The sequence below is a fragment of the Heliangelus exortis genome, chromosome 1, assembly GCF_036169615.1.
Source record: "Heliangelus exortis chromosome 1, bHelExo1.hap1, whole genome shotgun sequence".
In the NCBI taxonomy this organism is placed as follows: Eukaryota; Metazoa; Chordata; class Aves; order Apodiformes; family Trochilidae; genus Heliangelus; species Heliangelus exortis.
In genome coordinates this window covers 118,002,107-118,025,969 of record NC_092422.1, presented here as the reverse complement: position 1 = coordinate 118,025,969, position 23,863 = coordinate 118,002,107, and the positions used below count along the sequence as shown (strand labels likewise).

The following is a 23,863-nucleotide window of genomic DNA, read 5'->3' as shown; positions in this document are numbered from 1 at the left end:
TTAATCTTGCCATGCAAAACCAACATAGGACTGATAAAGAGAATGATCTAAGTGAATCATAAAGAGTTAATTTCTTTTTTTAATTAACTGTCTTGCATATGTTGTCCTCAGATTTTAAAATGCTCTTTTTGGATACAAGTGTGGCAGAGCTGATCATGCATTTGTTGGACTACTGTCATAAAAAGAAGCTTCAGCTTGGTGGCAGTCTCATCAGGAATGCTCAGGAAATTGCGTCACTTCAACCTTAGTGTTTAGGGCTGATGTTTCTGGAATGCATCTTAAAATTCTGGTTTCAATTTCCAGGACAAACAGAAACAAATGGCGAAGATGGAGGAGATGGTTTGGCTCAGTCTGCTTTGAGCAAGGAGGTGGATTTTTTTATTTCTGATATGGCAAGTGTTATGTATGGAATAAGCTGTGCTCTATAGTGTGAGACAACAGAAGATATGTTCAGTGCCAGGACATGTTACTGAGATTTCCTTTGCAATGCTGCTGTGGTGTTTGATGAATGATGAATAATTCCATACAGACAATGAAATTACTTTCTTTGAGTTCTAAGGTGATGAGTCTTGGTGGAGCTACTAATAACAATCCAATGCTGATTTTACTGGATGCCAAGAGTGAAATACTAGAGATTGAGAGAAATTGCTGGACTGTGTCACACTAGTAGAATGTGTAGTTTGGCGTCTTTAGAAACACCTGCCTGCTCTACAGCCCTGGATAAATAAAGCAATTTTAAAATTACTTCATAGGACATTTAAATATTCTTAATTGCTTACAGAACTCAGAAACATATAACCTAATAATAAAAATATTTAGATTAAGTTTGCCATATAAAAGCCAAGACCAAAAAACTTTGGGAATAATTGTGTTTTTTATTAAATAGTGCCATACGGGTCTACAGATGTGCAGCATTATAGAATTAACTGTGAAGTGACATGGGATGCTGTCTATTAAGTCAACAAGATGACAGTTTATTTAATACAACTGACACTGAAATGCTGATATTCATTATTTTGATTTGGTGTATTTTGAGGTGAATCTGGAAAATTGTGGCCTAGGACCAACCTTAGAAGCAATGAAAAAGACACAGAGGCGTTGTTTAACAGACTGGACTTTGGCAGAGCATTTTGAACCCCATGTTCTTCTTCAGGTATCTGTGAACTTGTACTGTGAATCTTGTACATAGTCACCCCTCAGAATGCTTTACAAAGAATTACGTTACAAAGAATTACATTACAAAGAATTAATTAGGGAAGGTGTCCTTCCTGGCAGTTGTGGGACTCATTCACAATGTGTGTGAAAGCATACTTTTCAAATACCTATGCAACATATGGTTTTCGGCAAATAAAAATTTTTGTTGTCATGGTTCTTCACCCTTTCAGGGCTACACAGTTCATTTATAGAAATCTTGCAAGTGAAAGACTAAAACTCATTTTGCAGTGACAAAGCAACAAATGTGGAAGAGAAGTTGAAGCATAGATGGCTAAAGTTGTTTGACATTCTCTTGGGAGGAGTGGATTATTAGTTCCTGTGTTGCCTTGAGCTTCTTATGCTGCAGTCCTTATTTGGTCCAGACATGTGCTATAGATGGGTGAAGGAAAGCCTGCTGGGACTTTTTCAGTACCACTTAAGTATCACAACTTTAGAACCTGGTCATACATTTCAGTACACAGAGAATTCCTTCTGATGCTGCATAAATAGCTTATACTAACTTAACTGTCAATAACTAGTGAATCTAGTCAAAATATACTTAAGGAAAATAATTGCAACAGAAAATAACATTTTACTGCAGCAGAGGGTAACTTTTTGTAATAATACTTCCTTATACTACATGTCACATCAATACATAATTTTTACAGCAGCTGATATTAAGGTTTTCATGTTTAAAGAGAGTATTTGTTGGTATAGAATTATTTCAGTTTTACTTTAGTTGCAAAGTTCTGTAAAATTAAAAGTTTGAAAGGTGACTTTCTTCAAATGATAACTATAAATAAGTTTCAGACTGCAGACATTGTAAACATTGAAAATTATAGGGCAGTACAGAACAGAATGGAATAATGTAGAACACAGTAAATCTCAAAGATCATAGTATTTTAGACCAAATACCAAGTAAACTTAACTAAGCTTAAAAAAGTAAATATGTTTTCTCATTACCTGGTATATGACATTTCTTCTTTTATGGTCGTGTCTCCATTCACAGTCAGTCTCAGAATGTGGGGCATAGTGACTGCCTCTTCTTTATATGAATAGAGGTAGATTTTTAATTTCCACCTGCCTGAACACTTCAGATTGCTGGACTCCAAATGCTTTGCATATATATTGTAGGAGAATGAATTTCTGAAGCCTCTTTTTCTAAAAGCTGTGCTGTGTAGCATCTGCTCATGTGTTAATGTCTGCAGAGGGATATATCTATTTCTTTCCTTTGCAGGTTCTTCATACCGCATCCCAAGATTATAGGTGTATTGATACCTTTTATGATACTCAAGATAACTCTATGTTAATGGTTCTTCACAATCCTATGAATCAGTATCGTTTATGCCAAGACACTTGGAATATTGCATTGCACTCTAATGTTGGATTCAGGTAATTGATTTTATCTTTCATGTCTTTTTCACAATCACTTTTAACTAGATCCCAAATGGCTGTGCTTGGGGCAAAGCGTTGAAATTAAAAGACATTACAATGTACCCCATTCCTGAGAAAGAAGCAAGTCATGGGGGTAGAAAACATTGCTATATCAGAAGAATTCTGTTGAGACAAAGCTTCTCAATTGAGGAGAACCATGTTACAACTGTGTGTGACTCCTTGACACAAATCATAAAATTAGTTATAATGCACGCACACACACACAGAGTCATATTAGAGATATCCACATCAAGGAAATTATGTAAAGGACACTTCATGTGAGGCAGGGTAAAAAGAAAATTCTTTATTAAAATATACTTGCCAGCTTTTTCAGCTATGTATACATAAATTGGACAAGTGTCACTGGGAAATTTTTTTAAGAAAAACTAAAAGCCTTTTATTAATACTAGAATATTTTTTTTCACGGGAATAATTAATTCTTCCAAATTAATTGTCATTATCCCATTAGAAGCATGAAAGGGGTTAATGTATCCAGTATTGGAACTTTTGCTAGTGGACCTATTAATTTTGGAATACATTTTTGCACTGAAGCATTAATATCAATGATGATGATGTGAATAAAACTACTCAAATACTTCACAAAAAATAGAATATGTGTCTATGTACTGATAGGTAAAGAAGTTACAATGAGACAGGGGGGCAGTTGAGCTATCTTTAGCCATGTCATTCTGGTGCTCTAGGAATTAAGTAGATTTAATTTACCAAACAGACTTTGAGGCACATTATTGCCACCCTCTAATTTGTCTGCAAGCATCCCTTTCTAAGCACAGTACCTCGTTTATGAGAGTATGGGAATCAGTTAGTGAAAACTTTTGTTGCTGCTTATATATTTGAACAGGTTTGAATGCTAAGTAGGCAAGGTGTACCTTCCTGAGGACATTTTTTATTGTTTCATATCTCTGCTCTCAGTCAAGGAACTCTGTGTGAGTGCATCTCAGCTTTCTAGTCAGCTGGACTTAAATTGTTTTCCATGAAGAGAGACTGTTTTGATTAGCAGGGACTGGGACCAGAGCCAGAAATTTACCAGCAGAAACACTGCTGGTGTTCCAGTTCCACTTCTCTGGAGAGAATGCTGTCTGTTATGTGGTTGTTAGGCAAATCCACTAAATGTCTGGTCAATCAGTTTTTTTACATGTATATAACAGCTGAAATCTTCCCTAAAAGACAGTAAAAGATGGTGTGTTCAAGTAAACTTAAGTCTTGCAATCAGAGACCTCAGGGTCAGTGGTCTCAAAGTCTGTTACAAGAAATTCTATTAAAGCCCAGAGCTGTTTGCTTGGCCAGCTATTCCTACTCTTAACTGGGGCACTGAGCATTAGGGCCTGAATCAAGTTGCTTAAACATAAACACCCAGGGCCAGTTTAGCTGCCTGGTGTATCTAAGATGTCTGCACAGAGTTGACATATCTGTCATGAGACCCATAGGAGAGCCATGTCCCTTTGGAAAAGTTACATACCCTAGTACATCTAACACGTTGCTTGGTTGTTATATACATGGAATAACACTTCATCCCAATGGTGTGTGTTTGTTATGTTGTCTGTAGAAGCAGGTTGTGAGGAACCAGACCTCCTCAGGAAGCATTTCTACTTGAAACAGCAACACTTCATCTGTGAGGTGCTAAGACAATTTGGCTATTCATCTTGAAAGGGCTTTGAAGGAGTCAGTTCAAGGCCAGTTGAGAAATAGAAAGGGCTTATAATACCTGCAAAATAAAAGTTGCTAATTTTGCATCCAGTGAAGGAATCAAGCATGTTCTCTGATAGATGCATTATAATTCAATTGAGGATGAAATAGCTATATGCTGCCTACGCATGCTATGGAAAAAGGGCTTAGACATTAAAGGTAACTTGTACTTGGACCATGCCATCTTTGTTCAGTGATGCTTCATCAGGTACTGTTTCAAAGCAGATAGGAGTTCCTAAAGAAACTGACATGAAGGCTAATAAGTTTTGACTTTTGTCTTCAAAAGTTAAATTAAAATTTCATTTCATTAAAATATTCAATGGCACTGCAATGCGTGCTCACATTGGGTTCTGTTATGTGGCATCTATTATAGGATCATAGAACAGTTAGAGTTGAAAGAGGCCTTAAAGATCACCTAGTTACAATCCCCCTGTCATGGTCTATGACACCTCTCACTGGGTTTGCCTTTTCTATGCAAAATAATCTGCACATCTTCTGACCTTATTCAACCTTTTTGCTAAAGATGGTTTATTTCCAGACAAAGTATCATAAATATTTGCAAGTGTTGTGTTTCTTAGCAACATAACACTTGTGGAAGACAGTCTTTAAATACCTGGAGGGCTTCAGTTAGTTGCCTGCAATTAGCTTTCAGATCCTTCAGAGTTGCCAGAAACAGGCACAAATGCTACTTATTAATTATTAATTAAGTATTAATGGGTTTTACCTTTGTATGAAGTTAATGGCTCCCGATTAATTTTGTAACAATGCATTGATTTTCCTTTTATTAAAATTACTATAATTCTAATTTTTGGGGATATATGTAGAACCACACTTTCATCACAGAAGAGTTACAAGTACACAACAGATGCTGTGCTTGATTATCTCTGTTAGAACTCCTCTACCCATATTTACTTGTTTCATCTTTATTGTGACAGCTTATGGAGCACAGACCCACTTTGTAGGGTTGTTTTGTAGTTGCTGTCTAGAAAATACTTATGTTACCTTCTAATCAGTTGTTTATTGTGGATCCTGTTACAGCAAAGTCTCAAGCAAAGGAGAAATTCGATTTCTTACATTGCAGCAGCTTTTGTTTACAGAGATCCCAGTTATTCTTGCTTCTTCTCTGTGGATATCAGGTCCCGTTTTTATGTAGATTATCCAAAAATTCAGGAATTGTACTGTTCAAATTGTTGGCACCAGGAGGCTGCTTGTGAAATCCAATGGATACTACTGACTAAGGAGATTCGAAGGCATGGGCACGTGAACCTGCAGGAATGCACATATATATATAATATTTCAGTTCTGATTAGGATAAATGGCCACTCTATCAGGAAGTCAAATGAAATCAGACATTATCAAAACTATTCTTTTGCTCAAAATTAATCTTAATGACACTTGTTTACTGCTTCATAGTAAACACATTATACAAGTTACTGGAAAAGAATAATACTTTCTGAGAAATGATTCTGAGTCAGACATTGGCAGTGGTGACATCAGAATACATATTAATAGAATGTGTATTTTTTACTTTGAATGACTGTTTCATTGCCCTAAAATATTTTCCATGCAAATAATCCCTTTTTTTAATAACAGAAATTAATCTTCAAGTTATTCTAGTACTGGCAGCTGTAGGTTCCAGCCTCGTTTTGCCTTTTGTTTTCAACACCTTTGTTTTTATAGGTTGTACACTTTTCTTCAGATAGAAGCAGAGCCACCTTGTCCCTAATGAGTGTATTATCAACTGTTTCTCTGTGCAAGTTTCCCAAAGCAGGCTCTACCTCCATTGCAGAAACTGAGAGACACTTGTGTATCTTGAAGCTGTACATGAAGTGTACACATCTCCAGTCTGTGTTGATAGCGTACATATTAATTCTCTTAGACATACAATGTAGTGCTGCAAAAAAAACCTTAAAACTCTCAGAGGGTCAATACAATTTAATTGCAAGACATTGTGAAGACACACCAGCTGAATCTCATGCAGTCTTTAAAAGCCCCTTTTAGTTTTGCACACATGAAGCACTTTAAAGAATTATGGTAACACCCCAAATGAGTGCTGACTGGCAACTGCATATACGACTTAAAGACTTCATTCTAAGCAGGTGGAAGCAGTTGTTCACAATGAGTTGATTTAGCAGTCATTTCAGACTCCTTTTTAAGATGACACAGTACAACTACAGATACCAGCTGAGAACTCTGGATCACTCTGTCAGCCAATACTCACTTCAACTTGTTAATTGTGAATATTCTTAATTTACACCAGGCTATGGTGCACCAGTTCTCTTACCTGGATTTGGATGACATAACAATAAAGAAGAGCTAGAAAGTAAATAGAACGACACCTCAATTGCTGAAAAAACAAATGAAGCATATTATAAAAGACATTATCAATCAAGACCAACTAAGAAAATAAGTTATCCTGGTGTTAAAACACTGAGGAGGAGAATGAGACTGAAAGGTTCCTAAACTGAATGTGTTTCATGACTTTGGTTTTTCTGTTGGAGCAGATGTTCTTTGAAGGACAAGTTTCTAATATCTCTTTGCAAAAAGGATAACCAAAATTACAAGCATAAGATGTTAAGCAAATACCAGCCAGGCAAAAGTACCAGCTTCTGGAAAAACTGAGAGAAACCCTCTCAAATGCCAGCCTTCTCTAAAGGCTATTGAATAATATTTGTATAAGAAACTGAGAAGCCAGGTGATTTTGACCTGAAATCATATTAGTGAAAACTGTATTATGGTGAATAGAGAAATGTTGTGCTTTTCAGGAGCTATCTTGAGCTAGTGGCCAACTCAATTGAAGACTGGGTGAAAGAGGAAGAAGTCAAATACCAAGAAGCAAAGATGGCTAAGGAAATAGAAGCTCTTAAACTGGAAAAAGCCATGGCAGAAGGACCTTCTGAATTGTCTGCATCTGATGTCAAAACAGATGGCTTCCTTGAGAAAGGCAAAAGTAGGTATCTTTTTATCTTTTTGTTTTATCCTAGACAATTCATTTTTTCCTGCTAAGGGGTGAGACCAAAAGTTGCTCAGAGCAAAACCAAATATATTTTTTCATGGGGTAACCTGGTTTTGTCATCTGAATAGACATAAACATGTTTTGAGTTAAGTACACATATTTAAATATTCTGCATCATTATCTGTTCTGAAAACTGACACCTTTAAAGTCAATTTACATTTACAGTAGCTGTGTTTAATGGAGTAACTTTAAGGATATTAATTTCTGTTTACATGACTGAACATATGAAGAAACAAGCAGTATTTAAAGTTTCCAACAAAGTTCAGGAAAATTCCTGTTTTAAAAGGGCATGATGAAAGCTGGAAGTCAAAAGCTGTGGGCTAGAAGCTAAAACTGGAAACTGGAATTGACTGGACTGCAGAGCAATCTGTAATTACAAGCAGCATTTTGGGTAGTGAGAATTGTATGCAGTTCATAAATGTTGAGCAGGCAGAAAAATCTGAAAACCCCTTTTGACAAAAGAGAAGCTTTGTCCATGTTGTGTATTTGTGTACTTAGGTGGTATTAACAATGATATGTTGGTATTGAGCCTGGGGTTTGTTCACCTTTGAGCATGCACTTTGAAACCACCTAGTACCAGCAATTAGCATTTATGGAAATAGGAATGTATTCCTCAACCCAATTAACACGTCTGATTACAGTTTGGAAACCAAAAGGGTAATTATGACTTCTAAATCATAATTTGTACCTCCCTGTCATGGGAGCCTAATTGAATGTTGCCCATCTGGTGCCTCATAACAGATATGCTTCAAAGATGGGTTCCCTTGCTGAAAGAAGTTCATCATTACCTCCAGCTGGGACATGCAGGTGGGCAACAGTGGCTTTAGGTGATTTCAATTTCACTGGCACTGCTGTAATCCACACTGCAATTTCTACTTTTAATACAAAGTAATTTAACTAGAAGTTGCTGATAGAATACTTTAATTTCTCTTTTCTAGGAGGTAAATACTAGGTATCCAAGCATGAGGTAAAACGACACACTGAGGGAGATAACCTTTTCCTGAGTCACAGATGCTAAAAAGCCCTAAAAGCACTAACAGTAAACAAGGAATATGATAAGAATTTTAAAATTTTTTTTCTTGAAAGGTTGTAATATTAATGGTTTTCATATTGAGCTTGTTCTGGTGTTTGGTGAGCTGGGTAAAGCACTGGATCTGAATTCTGGAACAGTTATAGGAGCAAAATAAAAAATACTGCAAAAAAACCACCTTGTTTCAGGAGCAAAGCTTCAACAGCAAGAAGCAGAGAGTCAGTCTTCAAATATGTTGATATATTGTTTAGCATATTTGGTTCCCAGTTATGAGTGTTAAGTAATGCTACTTGTCAGATAAGTTTCTTCTAACCTGAATAGACTTTGTTTTACCACTAAGGATACTTAGCATTTTATTCTATTTTTGTACTTTTACTATATTCAAATATATATATATATTTATTTACTTGCGCTTCTCTCATTTTTTTTTTCATTATTTCATTTTCATATATTTATAACCATACTTATTTTCCTTTCATTTTCCTTTCATTAGGACCTGAGAGCATAAAGGAGACCATTCCAGAACCTCAGTCCAACAATGAAAGAAGTCTTTTTATCAGAGAAGGTTCTCTAAAGGTGAGACAAAAATATGTATGTTTCTGAAATGGAATAAATAACACTACTTTCCCAGGAAGGTAAGCCTTGATTATTACATAGGCTTGGCTCAATCCTCTTAGTTTTTTGTTTTTGGCACTTTTTTGTATACTTTATTTCTTGTTTCCTTTAGTTTATTCCTTATTGATTTAATTATATGCTGTTTTCTTAAGTAAAAACTGTTTGGAATTCAACTAGTCTTTCCAAAAGCAATTCATAATTGCTGTATAGAAAACAGGAGTTATGTATGATACCCTACTTCTCATTGAAGTTTTCAGGTTATAAAACTATGAAAACATAAGATCCATATTCATGAAAGTACTTATGTACCCAACTCATACTTTCACTATCCACAGCTTTTTGGAATTAAGCAATGTAAATATGGTACCTTAATGTTCCCTTAGGACAGATTTACATTTTATAAATGTAGACCATAGTCATGCTAAAGATGAATTGACTTGCCTAGGTTCACACAGTAAGTTTCTGGCTGAGGTAGGAGTTTTTTAAATCTTAGCATTGGCTATCCATTATTCTGCACAAATCTATCTTAAATGATGCTGTACCCCCCAACTGTTTTTTCACCCCTCATGTAGTAAGTTTCATCTTTTTTACAGTGTGTTACAATTTTTTACAGTGTGTTAAATACACATGTACTAGAATGTAGATATGAAATGGTGTTAACCAGTTCCTGTCTACTCATCTTGATCTGGCACATCTTAAATTAGGATAATCCTAACTTGTGACTGTGAATGCTTACCATTTCTTCCACAGAAAAGCTTGTGCTTTAGTATGTTTAAAATATAAAATGCTACAAGTCCTTAAATACTCTGGTAAATCTTGGATGTCTTCCTGATACAAGTTGATAATTCTGGCACTGATACCTCATTCCTCCTTCTGTGAAAGAATAAAATCCACTATATCCCACAGTTGCATTTTGAGAATAAGCCAATACCAGAGATGGGTTCGGATTTGGTGATATGCATTGAGGAAAAGTGCACAATGAAATAATCCTTTTCTAACTGGATGTTTAAGAAACAATTACTCATCTGCTATGTCTCCTGGGGTCAAGAATAACTGATCCTGTGGACTGAATGAGTAAAATTGTAGACACATTTAGAAAACATGTCTTAGAGTGATTTAAAAAGAGTAGTTCCTTTGAGTTTATTTACTTGTACTCTTTTCGTCATGCACATATGAAATGCCTTCTAATACTAAGAGAGCCACAGTCTTTTGATATCCTAAAATTTAATTTAGGCTTGGAAGATGGAACAGGAACAATTACTAGAGGAAGAACAACCTAAGGAAGAAAAAAAAGGAAGAAAAGAAACTTTGGGAGATAAAAAGAAAGGACGGGAGATTAAAAAAAAGGAAGAAAATAAGGAAGAAAATAAGGATGAGCCAGAAAATGCACCTGAACCTCTGGAGGATCCCTGCATCCCAGAACCAGATACTGAGAAAGTGTATAGGGTAAGAAGTAATATTATTGCACCACATTGGCAAAGTGCTAACTATATAGAGAGTCAAGATTACAGCAAAACTATAATTCTTTGTGGAATTGAAGTTCAGTGCAAAGTAGGCCTAACGAGGTCTTGTTTAATGCCATCATTTTAAAAGCAGATCCTTTCCTAAAAGTTTTGGAAAGCAATTACTAATGTTGAAGATTACCCTACCACAAGACTTACTTATTTAACTTGGATGTTTTTGTGTGTATGTGACATGAACACAAAGATAACTTCATGGCATTTTTGTGCCTGTGCAAAATATAAAGGGTAGGAATGGGGGACATAAAGACCTGTTTCAACTCCAATATTTAGAGACTGCTAGATCTACTTGAAGTTGTGGCTGTCCACCATGGAAATAAAGGAAATGCTGTTCACTGTTTTTTTCATTTCCTGTTGCAAAACGTGTGGGTTTAGAGCACTCTAACACAAGCTATTCTGCCTGATACACTAACAGAGGGGTATTTCATCCAGAGGGAGCTCTTCGCTAGTTTTATCTAGGCAGTTGTGAGGCAATTTGCACTGCTTTATGTTTGCAGAGTCTAAGCCTTGCATCCGAAACTTAGGTAGTCTATATATTTTACTCTAAACTTGCTTGAGTTCAGACCTCAAGCTCAGACACATGTAAAATGTCGCTCTGAACTTGAGTACTCTCACCTAATTTTTCTCAAGTTGTATCTCTGTGGAAGTCCCAGAAATCAAAAAAACAGATTTCTGGTGTCTGATTTCCAAAATCTAGAGGGTGAGAAGCTTTATCTACTTTTCATGGCATGATCCCATGGCATTGCACTTTGTATTTGTCCAGAATTTTTCTTTCACTCACACAATATGTTAAGCTACCAGTCAACTTGCAATTCTTCAGTTTCTGTGTTGTCTCCATACTACCAAAGGATGAGATTCCTCTCATTTGTAACAAATTACTTCAGTTAGTAACTGAGAAATTATTTTGATATAATAATATCATGCTAAAGTTGTTGCTACATTAGTTAAATATCTAAACGGAATGGCCAGAGCAGTGGGTTCCTGATGGTCTGTCCTTTGTTTACCTCTTTCATGGCTTCTGCCTTTCTCCTTTATGCATAGTCCAAACCTTGTTTTTCCAGTTTGTTGGCTACAATACAGGAGAGGATCTCATTCAGATATCAGGAACCAATCAATATCTTTTCCCATCAGATGGAGGACAGATTCAAGTAGAGAAGATAGAGTTTGTAAAAGGTGATTCTTTATTTCTTTATACTTTTCTTCAATTCAGCTACTAAATGATGGCATAATTTCTTAATCCATAAATGCTTTTTCATGTGTCAGTAGCAGATATTCATTTAAAGACATCATGAGACTACCTTGTAATTCCATGTCAGCCTCTATCACTACTACTGTTTACATTTTCCTATAGTATGCTAACAATAGATAGATAAATAAAATACTAAAAATTTTTAAATGGAGAAAAATAGTTTCATATATATATGTTCAATGGCAACTAATGCATGCTATTTCAAGAAAATGTTCCAATAATTTGTCCAGTCAAATACAATATATTTAAGCAACAGAATTATTCTGAAGCCTCTCAGATCTAATTGTCAGGAAGTTTTGGAATATGTAGTCTAAACTCATCTAACTTAAAATTTGTCTTCATTGTCTATTACTAAGCAATTCAGTCTACTTCTGAGCAATTTTCTTTTTTGTGTGCTTTATATTTGTAGGTGAAGGGATCTTTTAGGTGTGGGGCAGTTTTAAAGCCTGGTGGGAGCTGTAATTGTATTCCTTGCTTTGCAGGTCTAACTTTGATAAAAGTGAAAGTGATAAAAGACAACCATAATTTCTTCATTCATATCACAGACCCCAAGAAAAACTTAAAAGAAATGGAAGTGCAAGAAATTAACGAAGAGCAGGAAATTAGATCAGGTTAGTGACATCACTGATATAAAGAATTAATAGTTTGATATATTTAGTAATTGGTTGTAAACCTTATCAACTAATAGAAAATAAATTCCTACTGATGGCAGAGGTAAGTAATATTAGTGTTCTGTAAAAAGAAGTAAAAATTCCATTGGCCAACTTACACACCATTTAGAGAGATATTATCAAGATGTAGAAGCACAGTACAGGTCAGCAAGTGCAAATGAACAGAGTCACCATTTGTTAAGAAAAGCTACTGCCGGTGGACATGTGGATTAACACTCGGAAAGCATTGAATCCAAATCCAATCTGAACCCAGGTGAAAGTGTTTCCAAGAAGTAATCCAGTCTGTCACAATTTGTGTGTATGTTTGCCAAAAACACTGTGAAGTTTCTCTCACTGACCTGGAGTGTAACTTCTGGTAGGCACATTGGCTTTTTTTAATTATCAGGGTCAGAAAGCATCCTCCTCTTGCTCCTCTTGTGGGTTTCAACTGCCACCACTGGTGTAATTGTAGGTTCTCTGAATAGAAAATTTGCATCTCTTCCACGAGTGAGGTGTTTCTTGTCTGCCTTTCTGAAAGTAGACCTGTATCATTCTGAGGTCTGCCAAATGGTATTTTAAATCACCAGTGTACAGGCATCTGAGGCAAGCTGTATACACCTGGCACAAGCGAGAGGGCTTCCTCCTCTGTAAACAGGAGCACCTGATAGAAATGCAGTAGGAAAGAGAAGAATCGATCCACTCTGATACTTGGCAGTGGCTGAATGGTACAACAGCAAGCTTTTAATGCAGCCAAAATGGCAAAAGAGCATCCTGCAGGTTGTAGCCACCAATGAACATTGCAATGAGAGTAGATAGGAGCAGAGGAGGTCTCAGTGTGTGTGCTTTTTTGATGAAAGGAATAGGAGATGGGTAGGTGTTAGGTGCTTGCCTTAACCCTCTTTTGTGGTCTTCTCTGCTGCCCCTCAGTTTTAAGAACCTGTTCCCCATACTGGACATCCCAAGGATGTTCTCTTACCAGCAGAATGCTTCTTTAAGGCAGTAGGAGTCTAACTAGAGGCAAGGTAGTATCCAGAGTAACTCTCTCAGAGGTATTACATTGTGTAGTTCATGTGACATTATCTGAGAGACAGTGGCTTTTTTTATTGCATGGGCCTTGTGATAAAAATGTTAAACATTACAGTCAAGGAGCAAACAGAAGCAAAGGTCTATGCATGGCTCCAGAGTTAGGATCTTTTGCCATTTTACATTAACAAAGACTTTTCACTAATTGTTGCTATTAAACTAGATAATTAGAATGCAATTTCTAGATGACAAATCCCATCTGTATGTGTAAACAAATGGACTATTACATGCTTTCCTATGAACAGAATTATAAAGTTTTCTCTGTTCTGTATTAATCTGTTTTACAGGTAACTCATCCACACTGAGGTGACACTGTTAACACCCACCACTGGTTTGCAGGTTATATGGTTTTGGTATGTGTTGCCATCTTTAAAATTCTTTCTAATTTTTTATTAAGGATTGTTGAAAAATCAAAAGAAAGCTGTGAGCAAGTTTGGATCTTTTTCAGCCACCTTGGAAAATGGAATCCAGCTGTCCCTGAGCTATTATGGACCTACAGGGAAGACAGCAGGTAAAGTAAGCAAATAGAAGAGGATATTTGAGAACTGTAGGGGGAATTTTTTTTTCCTTCATACTCTCCTTAACAAAATAATTTGTTGCATGCAATTTTGCCCTTCTCAGCAGCTATTACTTTATGGTGGGGAATTTTCAGCAAGAGTTGGGATGACATTTCATTGTCAAGAATGTTCTGTGATTCAAATTTCAAAATAGAAGGAGTTCTCCATGCTTTTTTACTTAATGCAAATACAGAGCTGTGCAGGGAGAAACAAGTATTGTTATTAAGAAGCCCAGCAAAATTAGCCAATTAACTGGAGCCAAAGAAAATGTGATTTGCTGAGGAGTCTTCTTGGTTTTCCAAGAAATAATATTTTTGTAAACTTATATAGGTGGTTATGGAACTTTCATTTTATGTTAGGAGTTGGACTTTAGGTTACAGTTTTGCAGACATAATGAGGGATTTCTCTCAGCCTTTCAATAAATACAGTCACCAACTGGAAGCAATTGCTTCACAAAACCACAGTGAAAATAACATCTGATTTTTCCATTACATTTGAAAGGCCACTGAAATCGTCATACAGATAAATGTGAAACCCTCCTCTCATCAGAAAATAATCCCAGCATTTTTCAGTTCTTAAAATATGAAAACATTTAATTGAATGCATCTTTGTGTGGACTGTGGCAAACCATTCAACTCTGCACTAGTGTTACTTATTCAAATACATTTACAAATTTATTACTTAAAGTGCTTTTAAAAATTAGACCAAGAGAGCATTCACAATATAGTGGACTATGAAATCTTGTATTTTGACATGAAAGAGAGGCTTGTCTAATTATATGTGTCAGCTGTGATGTTCAGACTTTTTCACATCTACCATCAGCATCCTATTCTACTTTAGCAAAATCTTTGCCATGTTGAGTTTTAGTGCAGCACTGAATACTTGCATTCTTGGATTGTTTGCCATTTTTCTACAACTGCTTGCTTATGCCTAATTCTCCTCGTACCATAACTGCTCAGAAAAATTCTGACCAGAAACATCCTGCCTTAGACTATTCTTGTATGCTATCCATCCCAGTATGCCATGTAATTTCCATTTTTTTCATGTAATCCACCCAAGAGTATCGAGGGAACTGGCAGAGGAGCTTGCCAAGCCTCTCTCCATCATTTATCAGTGGTCTTGGTTAACAGGGGGGCCCCAGATGACTGGAGGCTTGCCAGTGTGACACCCATCTGCAAGAAGGGCAGGAAGGAGGATCCAGAGAACTACAGGCCTGTCAGCCTGACCTTGGTAGCCAGAAAAATTATGGAGAGGTTCATCTTAAGCATGCTCACATGGCAAGTGCAGGACAGCCAGGGGATCAGGCCCAGCCAGCATGTGTTCAGGAAAGGCAGGTTCTGCTTGACCAACCTGATCTTGTTCTATGACCAGGTGACCCACGTAGTAGATGGGGGAAAGGCTGTGGACATTGTCTACCTGAATGTTAGTAAAGCCTTTGGAATCTTCTCCCACGGCATCCTCCTAGAGAAGCTGGCAGCTCATGGCCCAGACAGATGTGCTCTTCACTGGAATAAAAACTGGCTGGATGGCCAGGCCCAGAATGTTGTAGTCAACGGAGTTGAATATAGCTGGTGGCTTGTCACTAGTGGTGTCCCACAGGACTCAGTTTTGTTCAATATCTCTATCAGTTATCTAGATGAGGGGACTGAGTGCTTCCTCAGTAAGTTTGCAGGTGACACTATATTGGGTGGGAGTGTTGATCTGCTCAAGGGTAGGAAGGCTCTGCAGAGGGACCTGGACTGCCTTAATGAATGGGACAAAGCCAATTGTATGAGGTTTAACAAGGCCAAGTACCAGGTCGTACATTTCAGTCACAACAACCCCAGGCAACACCACAGGCTGGGGGAAGAGTGACTGGAAAGCTGCCAGGCAGAAAAGAACCTGGGGATGCTGATCAACACACAGCTGAATATGAGCCAGCAGTGTGCCCAGGTGGCCAAGAAGGCCAATGGCATCCTGGCCTGTATCCATAACAGTGCAGTCAGCAGGAGAAAGAAAGTGATTGTGACCCTGTACTCAGCACTGGTGAGACCATAAATCAAATACCGTGTTCAGTTCTGGGCCCCTCACTACAAGAAAGACGTTGAATTTCTAGAGCAAGTTCAGAGAAGGGCAACCAAGCTGGTGAAGGGTCTGGAGAACAATTCCTATGAGGAGAGGCTGAGGGAATTGGGAGTGTTTAGTTTGGAGAAGAGGAGGCTGAGAGGAGATATTATTGGTCTCTACAGCTACCTGAAAGGAGGTTGTAGGGAGGTGGGTGTTGGCCTCTTCTCTCAAATGATCAGTGATAGGACCAGAGAAAAAGGCCTGAAGTTGCACCAGGGGAGGTTTAGACCAGATACTAGGAAGATACTGGAAGAGCAGTCAGGCACTGGAACAGGCTGCCCAGGGAGGTGGTGGGGCCACCATCCCTGGAGGTATTTTAAAAAACATGTAGATGAGGCACTTCAGGACATGGTCTAAAGGTATAATGAGTATGTGGAACTCTTTTTTTGTTTGTTTGTTTTTTGTTTTTGGAGGGGGTGGGTTGCTTCATTTGTTGTTTTCTTTTCCCTGACTTGGTAGTTGGACACAGTGATCTTAGAGATCTTTTCCAACCATGATTATTCTGTGATTCTCTCCACTGATTGGTAAATTGAGTAAAAGTTACTGATTTTACCTGCATTACTGAAATAATTTTCTGGAATATTAATTTTTGTCACTGTTTTTTCTCATTCTGTCTCTTCCATCTTCCTTTTAGGGAAGGTAAGATGAAAAAACCCTCAGGCTTTCTGAGAGCTTTATGCATCTTCTTATTTTTTGGTTAAATATTAGGGGTTTTTTAAAGTTTTGAATTATTTGTTTTCTCTGATGCAAACCGGAATCTAATTTCATGCCACATTGCAGCAAGGCTTAGAAGAAAGCTTCTTATTTTTTCATGCATCTGGCACTGCTTGAGCAGCTGCAGGGCTTTTGCCTCTAGTATTACAGAACCATTGCACTTGCTCTTTGTGCCTTGGCAGAATTATGAGTATACAACTGCAGTGCAAGAAATCTGCACATGGATGCAGGACAAAGGAAACAGTCCTTAATCTGACCATCCTCTGGAATTTCCCATCTCTTTCAGGATTTCCAAAGACACTTTCCCTCAGTCTTAACAATCTACTCTTTTTCATTGTTACCCTCAAATGCTGTTTTTGTTTTTCAGTGCAGCCACAGTAAAGGGGTAGATGAAATTTCCCTAGTGGTCAAGAGCCTATAACAGCTTCTATTCCTAAATTCAGCACTCTGGAAAATAGTGTCATCTGCAACTGAAGGGACTCCACACATGGGTAGCTGTGAAGGATAGCTATCTTCTCTATATATAGGAACTTGATTATACTGAGTTTCCAGTGTTCACATGGATATGTATACTCACCTGACAAGATGGATTATCTTAAGTAATTAAGATAACAATTAAGTCATTATTTAATTACTTAATTCGACAGTTGCCTCAGAGTTGCCTTCATCTCTGCTATCCTGCTTGTCTGTGGAGCACTAGCTCTGTTGAAGTTTGTTAGTCAGCTCTTTCTTCTCACCTTTCACCTGGAGAAGTGCTACTACTTGCTTATTTTGTGGCCATGCTGTCTAATAAATGTGCATACAAATGGACCCTAGGGAGAATTTTAAACTTTCTCTAATGCTGGCAGCAAGACAAAAACTCAGAATGAAGGTTTAAAAAAAGAGGTGAAAGGCTTGTTATCCATGGACTCCTAAATAGGGCTCTATCACCAGACCATCTAATAGTTTAGCCTTAGAGTCTGAAATTTTGGGTCACCTTTGCAGCTGCCATAAATCCAGAATCATCCATAAGGCATCTGAACATGGAGGCAACCTTTCTAGTAGTTTAGAACTTTGATTTTAAGGTGGCCTTAGCCTTTTCTTATCTGCAGAGCTAAAACCATCAATGCCAAAACTTTCTGGAAACAGTGGACATAATAGCACTTTGGCCTAACCTTTATCTTTACCAGATAATCAGCATTACAGAAAAGTATGTGATCTCACACCACAATGGTTCTGTGAGCATGCTTCTGGGTGCATGTCTTTCCTTCTTTCTCTAAAGGTGATCTGACTTGCAAATTGTCAACTAGTTACTTAACTTTTTCTTTGCCTGATATAGCAGTTTTCACATTAAGTAATATTATTCATTGGAAGAATGAATGTAATTTTACCAAAACAAACCAAAAAAAGATTGTTTTAACTCTTCCTGAAGAAATTCCTGAAATGACTGACTTGTCATTAAACTTCATATTTTGTAGAAACTATTTGGCAAATCAAACTTGCTTTATTTATTTATAAAAAGTTCTCAAAAGATGGTTTCTGAGACCTTTATGTTTTGTTCAGTGGGTTTTTCAGTTCTTATCTAGATGGGTGTCGTTAATTTGTGAATAATAATTTGCTTCATCTGGAGTTAAGAAACTGTCCAAAAGAAATTATAATTCAATTGCATAAGTTGTCTGGATGGGAAACAAAGTGTTATTTCATGAGTTGTAGGTTTGGGACTTTAGACTCCCTTCAATCAAGATGAGATGATTTGAAAAAATCTTTTAAAAAACTGATACAGCTAGAGCTGGCTGGGGTTTTCCGATTAAAGAGAAGTATTAGTTCATTGAAACCAAAATGTTTTCCAGAAAATCTTTGTATTAATTTTGTTTCCAAGAAACTGTTTTGGAAGGCAGCATGACTAATTAGTGTCAATATGCTTAGTGGACTGCCCTCATGCTTGTCCTCTAAGAACTGGCAGAATCTTAGCAAGTCTGGATTGTCAGAATTTTTCTGAATCATTATTGCAAGGTAGGGCTATGTAGTGCAAAGCAGCTGGAAGTGGTCTGTGATAAATAGTGCAATAGTCATAATTTCCTAGATGCTAGACTCAGAATGTCTCCAACTATATACGCATTCTGGAGGTAAAAGAGAATTTTAAAACTTGTATAATCTATTTTTGAGGCACAAGTGACAGCCTATGGGAAACAATAGTTTCAAGATACCTTTTAGGCTGATGAGTAGTTCAATCTAATTGATTTCATATATTCAGTCCCTCTATCTGAAAGAATAAACTCCCGCTAACATTATTATTTCAAAGGTAAAGTATCTTGTTAAAAAATAAAGTGTAGCTATCTACATTTGTGAAATTTAATTGTATTACAAATATTGCTTTTCCCTTCTTTAGATGATGAAACAGATCCTGACTTAGCAAGAATTCTGAACATCCCTTCTGTTAATATTCCGACCACAGTTTCTCCTGTTACGTCAGCTCCAGCAAAAAAAGATACGTCTGTCAAACAAAAATCAGGAAAATCCCTGCCATCTGCAATAGAAAGCCTGAGCAAAATGCCCCCCCCACCACCTGATGACCTAGCAAAGCAAGAAGGAAAGGTGGGACAGTAGGCCTTATCCAATGAACATAGAAAACAAGCTAACAAAAATTCAATACATAAACTTATGCAACAGAAACATAAATTCTGTTCAGAGATCTTTGAACTGTGCCTAAACAAATTCTTGTTACATCATTAATATCTCAGTGATTAGAACTGCTCTAATAGTTAATTTTCAGTTTAACAAAGTAGGAGAACTTTTCTGTGCTTTCCAGAACCTGTATTGAAAAGTCTAACCAACAAGTAAATGAGTGGACACAGTTTTGGAAAAGCTTGGTCTGTAATTTGGTCTTTCCAGCTGATCACAATTCAGGGACCATCAACTTGAGGAAGTTATTTTTGCATATGACTGAAGTACCTCTGTCAGTCGTTTGGAAAGGATGGATGACATTTCAAAAGCAAATTCAGAATTTCTGTGATGGAATGCTTAGCACAGAGCAATACAGGAATTACAGGACCATGTGCAACAAAATGCACAGCTTTTAATATGAAACATCTTCTACAAATCGATATGTGAATAATCAATATATCTGTACAGAATGAGTAACAGTTCCATAGAGAACAGTCCAAGAGCTGCAATGAATCACAAGTTATACATAAGTCAACAATGCCATCTTGCTGTGAGAAGGGCAAAGACCACATTCAGTTAGATAAACAGGAGCATAGCTTGATAAATACCTGGAGTTATTTTGTTTAGGGCTAGGGCCTCAGTTGAAGTATTGTGTCCAGTTATGGATGCTGCACTGCAAGAAAAACGCAGTCCATGCTGGAGAGTCCTAAGGAAAGCACCAAGAAAGACCAGAGGTCTGGAAAACTTGATTAGTGGGCAAAGATGAAAAGACTTATTTTGGTTTGTTTGATCTTGAATAGAGACAGAAGAGCCTTCTGTAAAGAGCTAAATGGATACCATCGTCTAATGCTACCTATATAATTAGAAAAAACAACAAAAAGTAAACTAATTTTTTGCAAGATAGATTCACACTGATCAATAGGAAAATGTCAGTAAGATTAGTCAAGGTAAAGCACTGGAATAGATTGCCAGGAAACTTCCAGTCCTCAAAATTTTAAAAGAGGTTACATTAACAGTTTTCTCTAATGATATAGACATACTTGATTTTTTATTTTTTTTTTTACCATTAGCAGGAAAAGTAGATGGCAACTGGTTACTTCTTCCCTGTTCTGTGATTCTCCATGATCCTGTGGCTATGATCTTAGGATATTAAGGATTGCCTTAATTGCCTGGTTATACTGCGTAAAGTATAAAATGTACAGCATCCTCTATGCTGAAAAAGAGGTGGCAAAATATCTGCTATATTTCTGTTCCTAAAAATCAAGAATATGGGGTAATACCAGGACAATTTCAAATTGTTTTCATCTTATGACTACTGGCATTGTGCAGTTCATTGTCACATGGGGGGGATGACATCAAAGGACCCATTGTTGTATTTTTTCTAAAATGTTCCAGAGCCTTCAGACATTCTTTAGGTCAATGTCATCTTTTTCAGTCACCAGAACAGTTTCCACTACAGAGTAGTGCAAAGACAATTACACATCTTGACTGCCAAACATTCTTTCCTGTCCCCTTCTCAAGTCAGTGCTCTATTTGCATCAGACTAGAAATACTGCTTTACTTATCCTTTGTGGTCTTTTAATGATGTTGCAGCTTCAAGAATTATCTCATGCCAATCTGCTTCATTACCCATTTATTGTCATCTCGACATCATGCACAAAATAGCATAATGACTAAGCAAAACAAATAAAGTAAGGAAGGCTTGTTCTTCAAGGGCTAATAAAGAGGAATGAAGGAAGATAGCATAATAAAAAAAATAAGCTAGTGTTTCTGCTTCAGAGTCCGTGAACACTCAAAATGTTAAAAATGAGTGGTAGAAAGCACCTTTTTTTAAAAGAAGGTTTGTTACAACTGAGGTCTGTAATTTTTTTCTTTTTTTCTCCCAAACTGTGTCATAAAACTAACTCATTTTTCATTCTGTAGGTGGCAGCAGAAGAACCAGCTTCCCAAACACAAGTGATGTCAAATGCTCTTGCTTTCCCAAGTCTGAATGTCTCTTGTCCCAGTGGACTTGTATTAACTTTCCTTGGTGAAAGTTTTGGAGGTCAGTTTTCTTAACCACTGCAAAGTAAGGAATTTAAAAAGAAGTTAGAATTACAGGGGAAATTTATTTCTGTCTTGATGCATTTAAGTGTAACAGTACGAATTTTTTAACATATCAGATTACTTAGTCAATCATAATGTCTTTTAATAGTATGTGCAACATGAATAAATATATTTTAATGCAAACAGATGTAAAATCTAGGATTTGTTGTCCAAGTTGTTGGACATAACAGACTAGGGGCAGGAAAGCAGAATCCCTGAAAAGCACTTGGGAATCATGTTGTATAATCAGTTGAATATACATGTACATGGGAATACAAAAGAATAATGAGAAAATAATTTTCTTAAATGCATACATATTGAAGAATCTCAAGTGATAATAGGAACATTGTTGTTACCTATATCTACACCTCACTTGGAATTGTATGTACTGTTAGTATGTCTGTAAGACAAGCTGTTCATATTTTGAAAGATTCAGGGAAGAATGACAAGAATGATTAAAGTATTGAAAGAAGTATCTTATAGTGAGCTCATGACAGCTGAGAACTAAATTTAATTGCCAAATTAAAGGTGAAAGGAATAACTGGTGACAGCATGGAAGTACAAGGAAACACAATTTTGGTGATACCTTGTAAACACAGTATACAAAGGTACTGCAAATTTCAAGAGTTTGAAAATTAAAAATAATACTTTATACAAGATTTAAGTTATACTCATTTTTTAATGGTAAGAATTATTAACAAAATAAACCCAGGCTGTGATGGACTCTATGCTACAGGATATTTTACAATCAGGTTTTGTGGCCTTTCTGAAAGATACGATCTGTTTCAAACAGAAATTCCTTCGCATAAGTCCTTTGGTTTCTGCCATCCATTTCATACAAACACAGTCATAAAATGCCTTTCTGCCCTTATTGTTGAATTTACTTTTGAAGACCAATAGGCTATGTAATACTTACATGTTTCTGTACATGACATCCTTCTGCAATTCCATTTCCCAGTGTTTTTAAAACCCAGCATCCGTTCATCTTTGTATATGGTAAACTGTAGTAGATCTCTTTATAGCCTTTAGATTTTGAAGCAGATAGATGTGAATTTTGCTGTTATCCATTCAGTTTTAGAAACAGCTACCTACAGGTGTTATTTAATGCTTACAAATCTGGCCATCCAAAGCTGTATTGGACCTATTGTGTATGTGAAAATAGATGAGCACAACTGTAGCGGTGCCCATATCCAGGAATAAACCAGATTTATCCAACACATCCCATGCAGGAGCTGTTAATAACATTAATAAATATAGTATGGTACACAAGGATCTATCACAAATTCATAAACTTACAAGAGGAATGTCTGGGGTTTTTTTTGTTTTTTTATTTTGGCTGCATAGGCCTGAATTGCTAGTGAAAGCTTCCTTCATTTTTCTTCTCATTTCACCTCTTTCCTCAAAATCACAGAATCATAGAAAAGCCCAGGTTGGAAGGCACTTTGAAAGGTCGTCTGGTTCAACCTCTTGTAGATAAGGAAGCCCCAGATAATCTCACATAGCACCCTATCTGAGTACATCTTGAAAACCTGCAGCAGTGGAGTCTTTGCCACATCGCTGGGGAGGTTGCTCCAGTGCATGATTGTTCTCACTAAAACATTTCTCTCATATTGAGATGAAACCTTTTTTGGTGCATTTTGTACCTCTTGTCTCTTGTTTTCTCTATGTGGCTCCTCATAAATATAGAGCCTCTGTCCTCTTTGCAGCTGTCTTTTAAATACTGGAATACTGTGATGAGGTCCCATCTAAGCCTTTTTCAGGGAATCCTAACACCTTCTGTCTTTCATCATAGACAGATTCTCTAGATTTTTGATCATTTCTATGTCCCTCCTTTGTATCTTCTCCAGTCTGCCCACATCTCTCTTGAACTGTGGGGACCAGAACAAGAAACAGTATTCCAGATGCTGCTTGACAAGTGCCAAGTAGAGTGGGATGATCATATCTCTCTCTCTGCTAGTGATGCCCCTGTGGATGGTGCCAGCTTAGCACATTTTTCCAGTTTAGGGTAAATGTGCCCTGATCAACCTGGTATGAAGTAAAGAGGATGCAGGGGGGTTTCCAGCATGCATTGTTTGGCAACAAACTTAAAGCCAAATGATGAATAGTTAAGTTGAACAGCACAATTACGGACACATACGTGTAGTCTCTTGACACAACTACCATGATTACACATGTTTACATGCTCAACACATTGCCATAATTTAATCTAAAAACCTTATTTGTTCAGATAGACAAAATATCAAACTTCAGTTTCTATACAAAA

At 36.9% G+C, this 23,863-nt stretch overlaps 1 protein-coding gene across 2 annotated transcripts in view; it reads left to right on the top strand.

Moving 5' to 3' along the window:
- The window catches only part of SPAG17 (sperm associated antigen 17), a 98,660-nt gene that overhangs the window by 41,375 nt on the left and 33,422 nt on the right, over window positions 1-23,863 (top strand). For both annotated transcript variants that reach the window (XM_071761146.1, XM_071761139.1), the window contains exons 15-25: window positions 304-368; window positions 1,037-1,153; window positions 2,432-2,586; window positions 7,098-7,282; window positions 8,872-8,954; window positions 10,227-10,439; window positions 11,575-11,686; window positions 12,245-12,373; window positions 13,893-14,006; window positions 19,241-19,446; window positions 21,439-21,559. In XM_071761146.1, coding sequence (XP_071617247.1) covers window positions 304-368; window positions 1,037-1,153; window positions 2,432-2,586; window positions 7,098-7,282; window positions 8,872-8,954; window positions 10,227-10,439; window positions 11,575-11,686; window positions 12,245-12,373; window positions 13,893-14,006; window positions 19,241-19,446; window positions 21,439-21,559 — 1,500 coding nt within the window. The remainder of the gene's footprint in view (window positions 1-303; window positions 369-1,036; window positions 1,154-2,431; window positions 2,587-7,097; window positions 7,283-8,871; window positions 8,955-10,226; window positions 10,440-11,574; window positions 11,687-12,244; window positions 12,374-13,892; window positions 14,007-19,240; window positions 19,447-21,438; window positions 21,560-23,863) is intronic.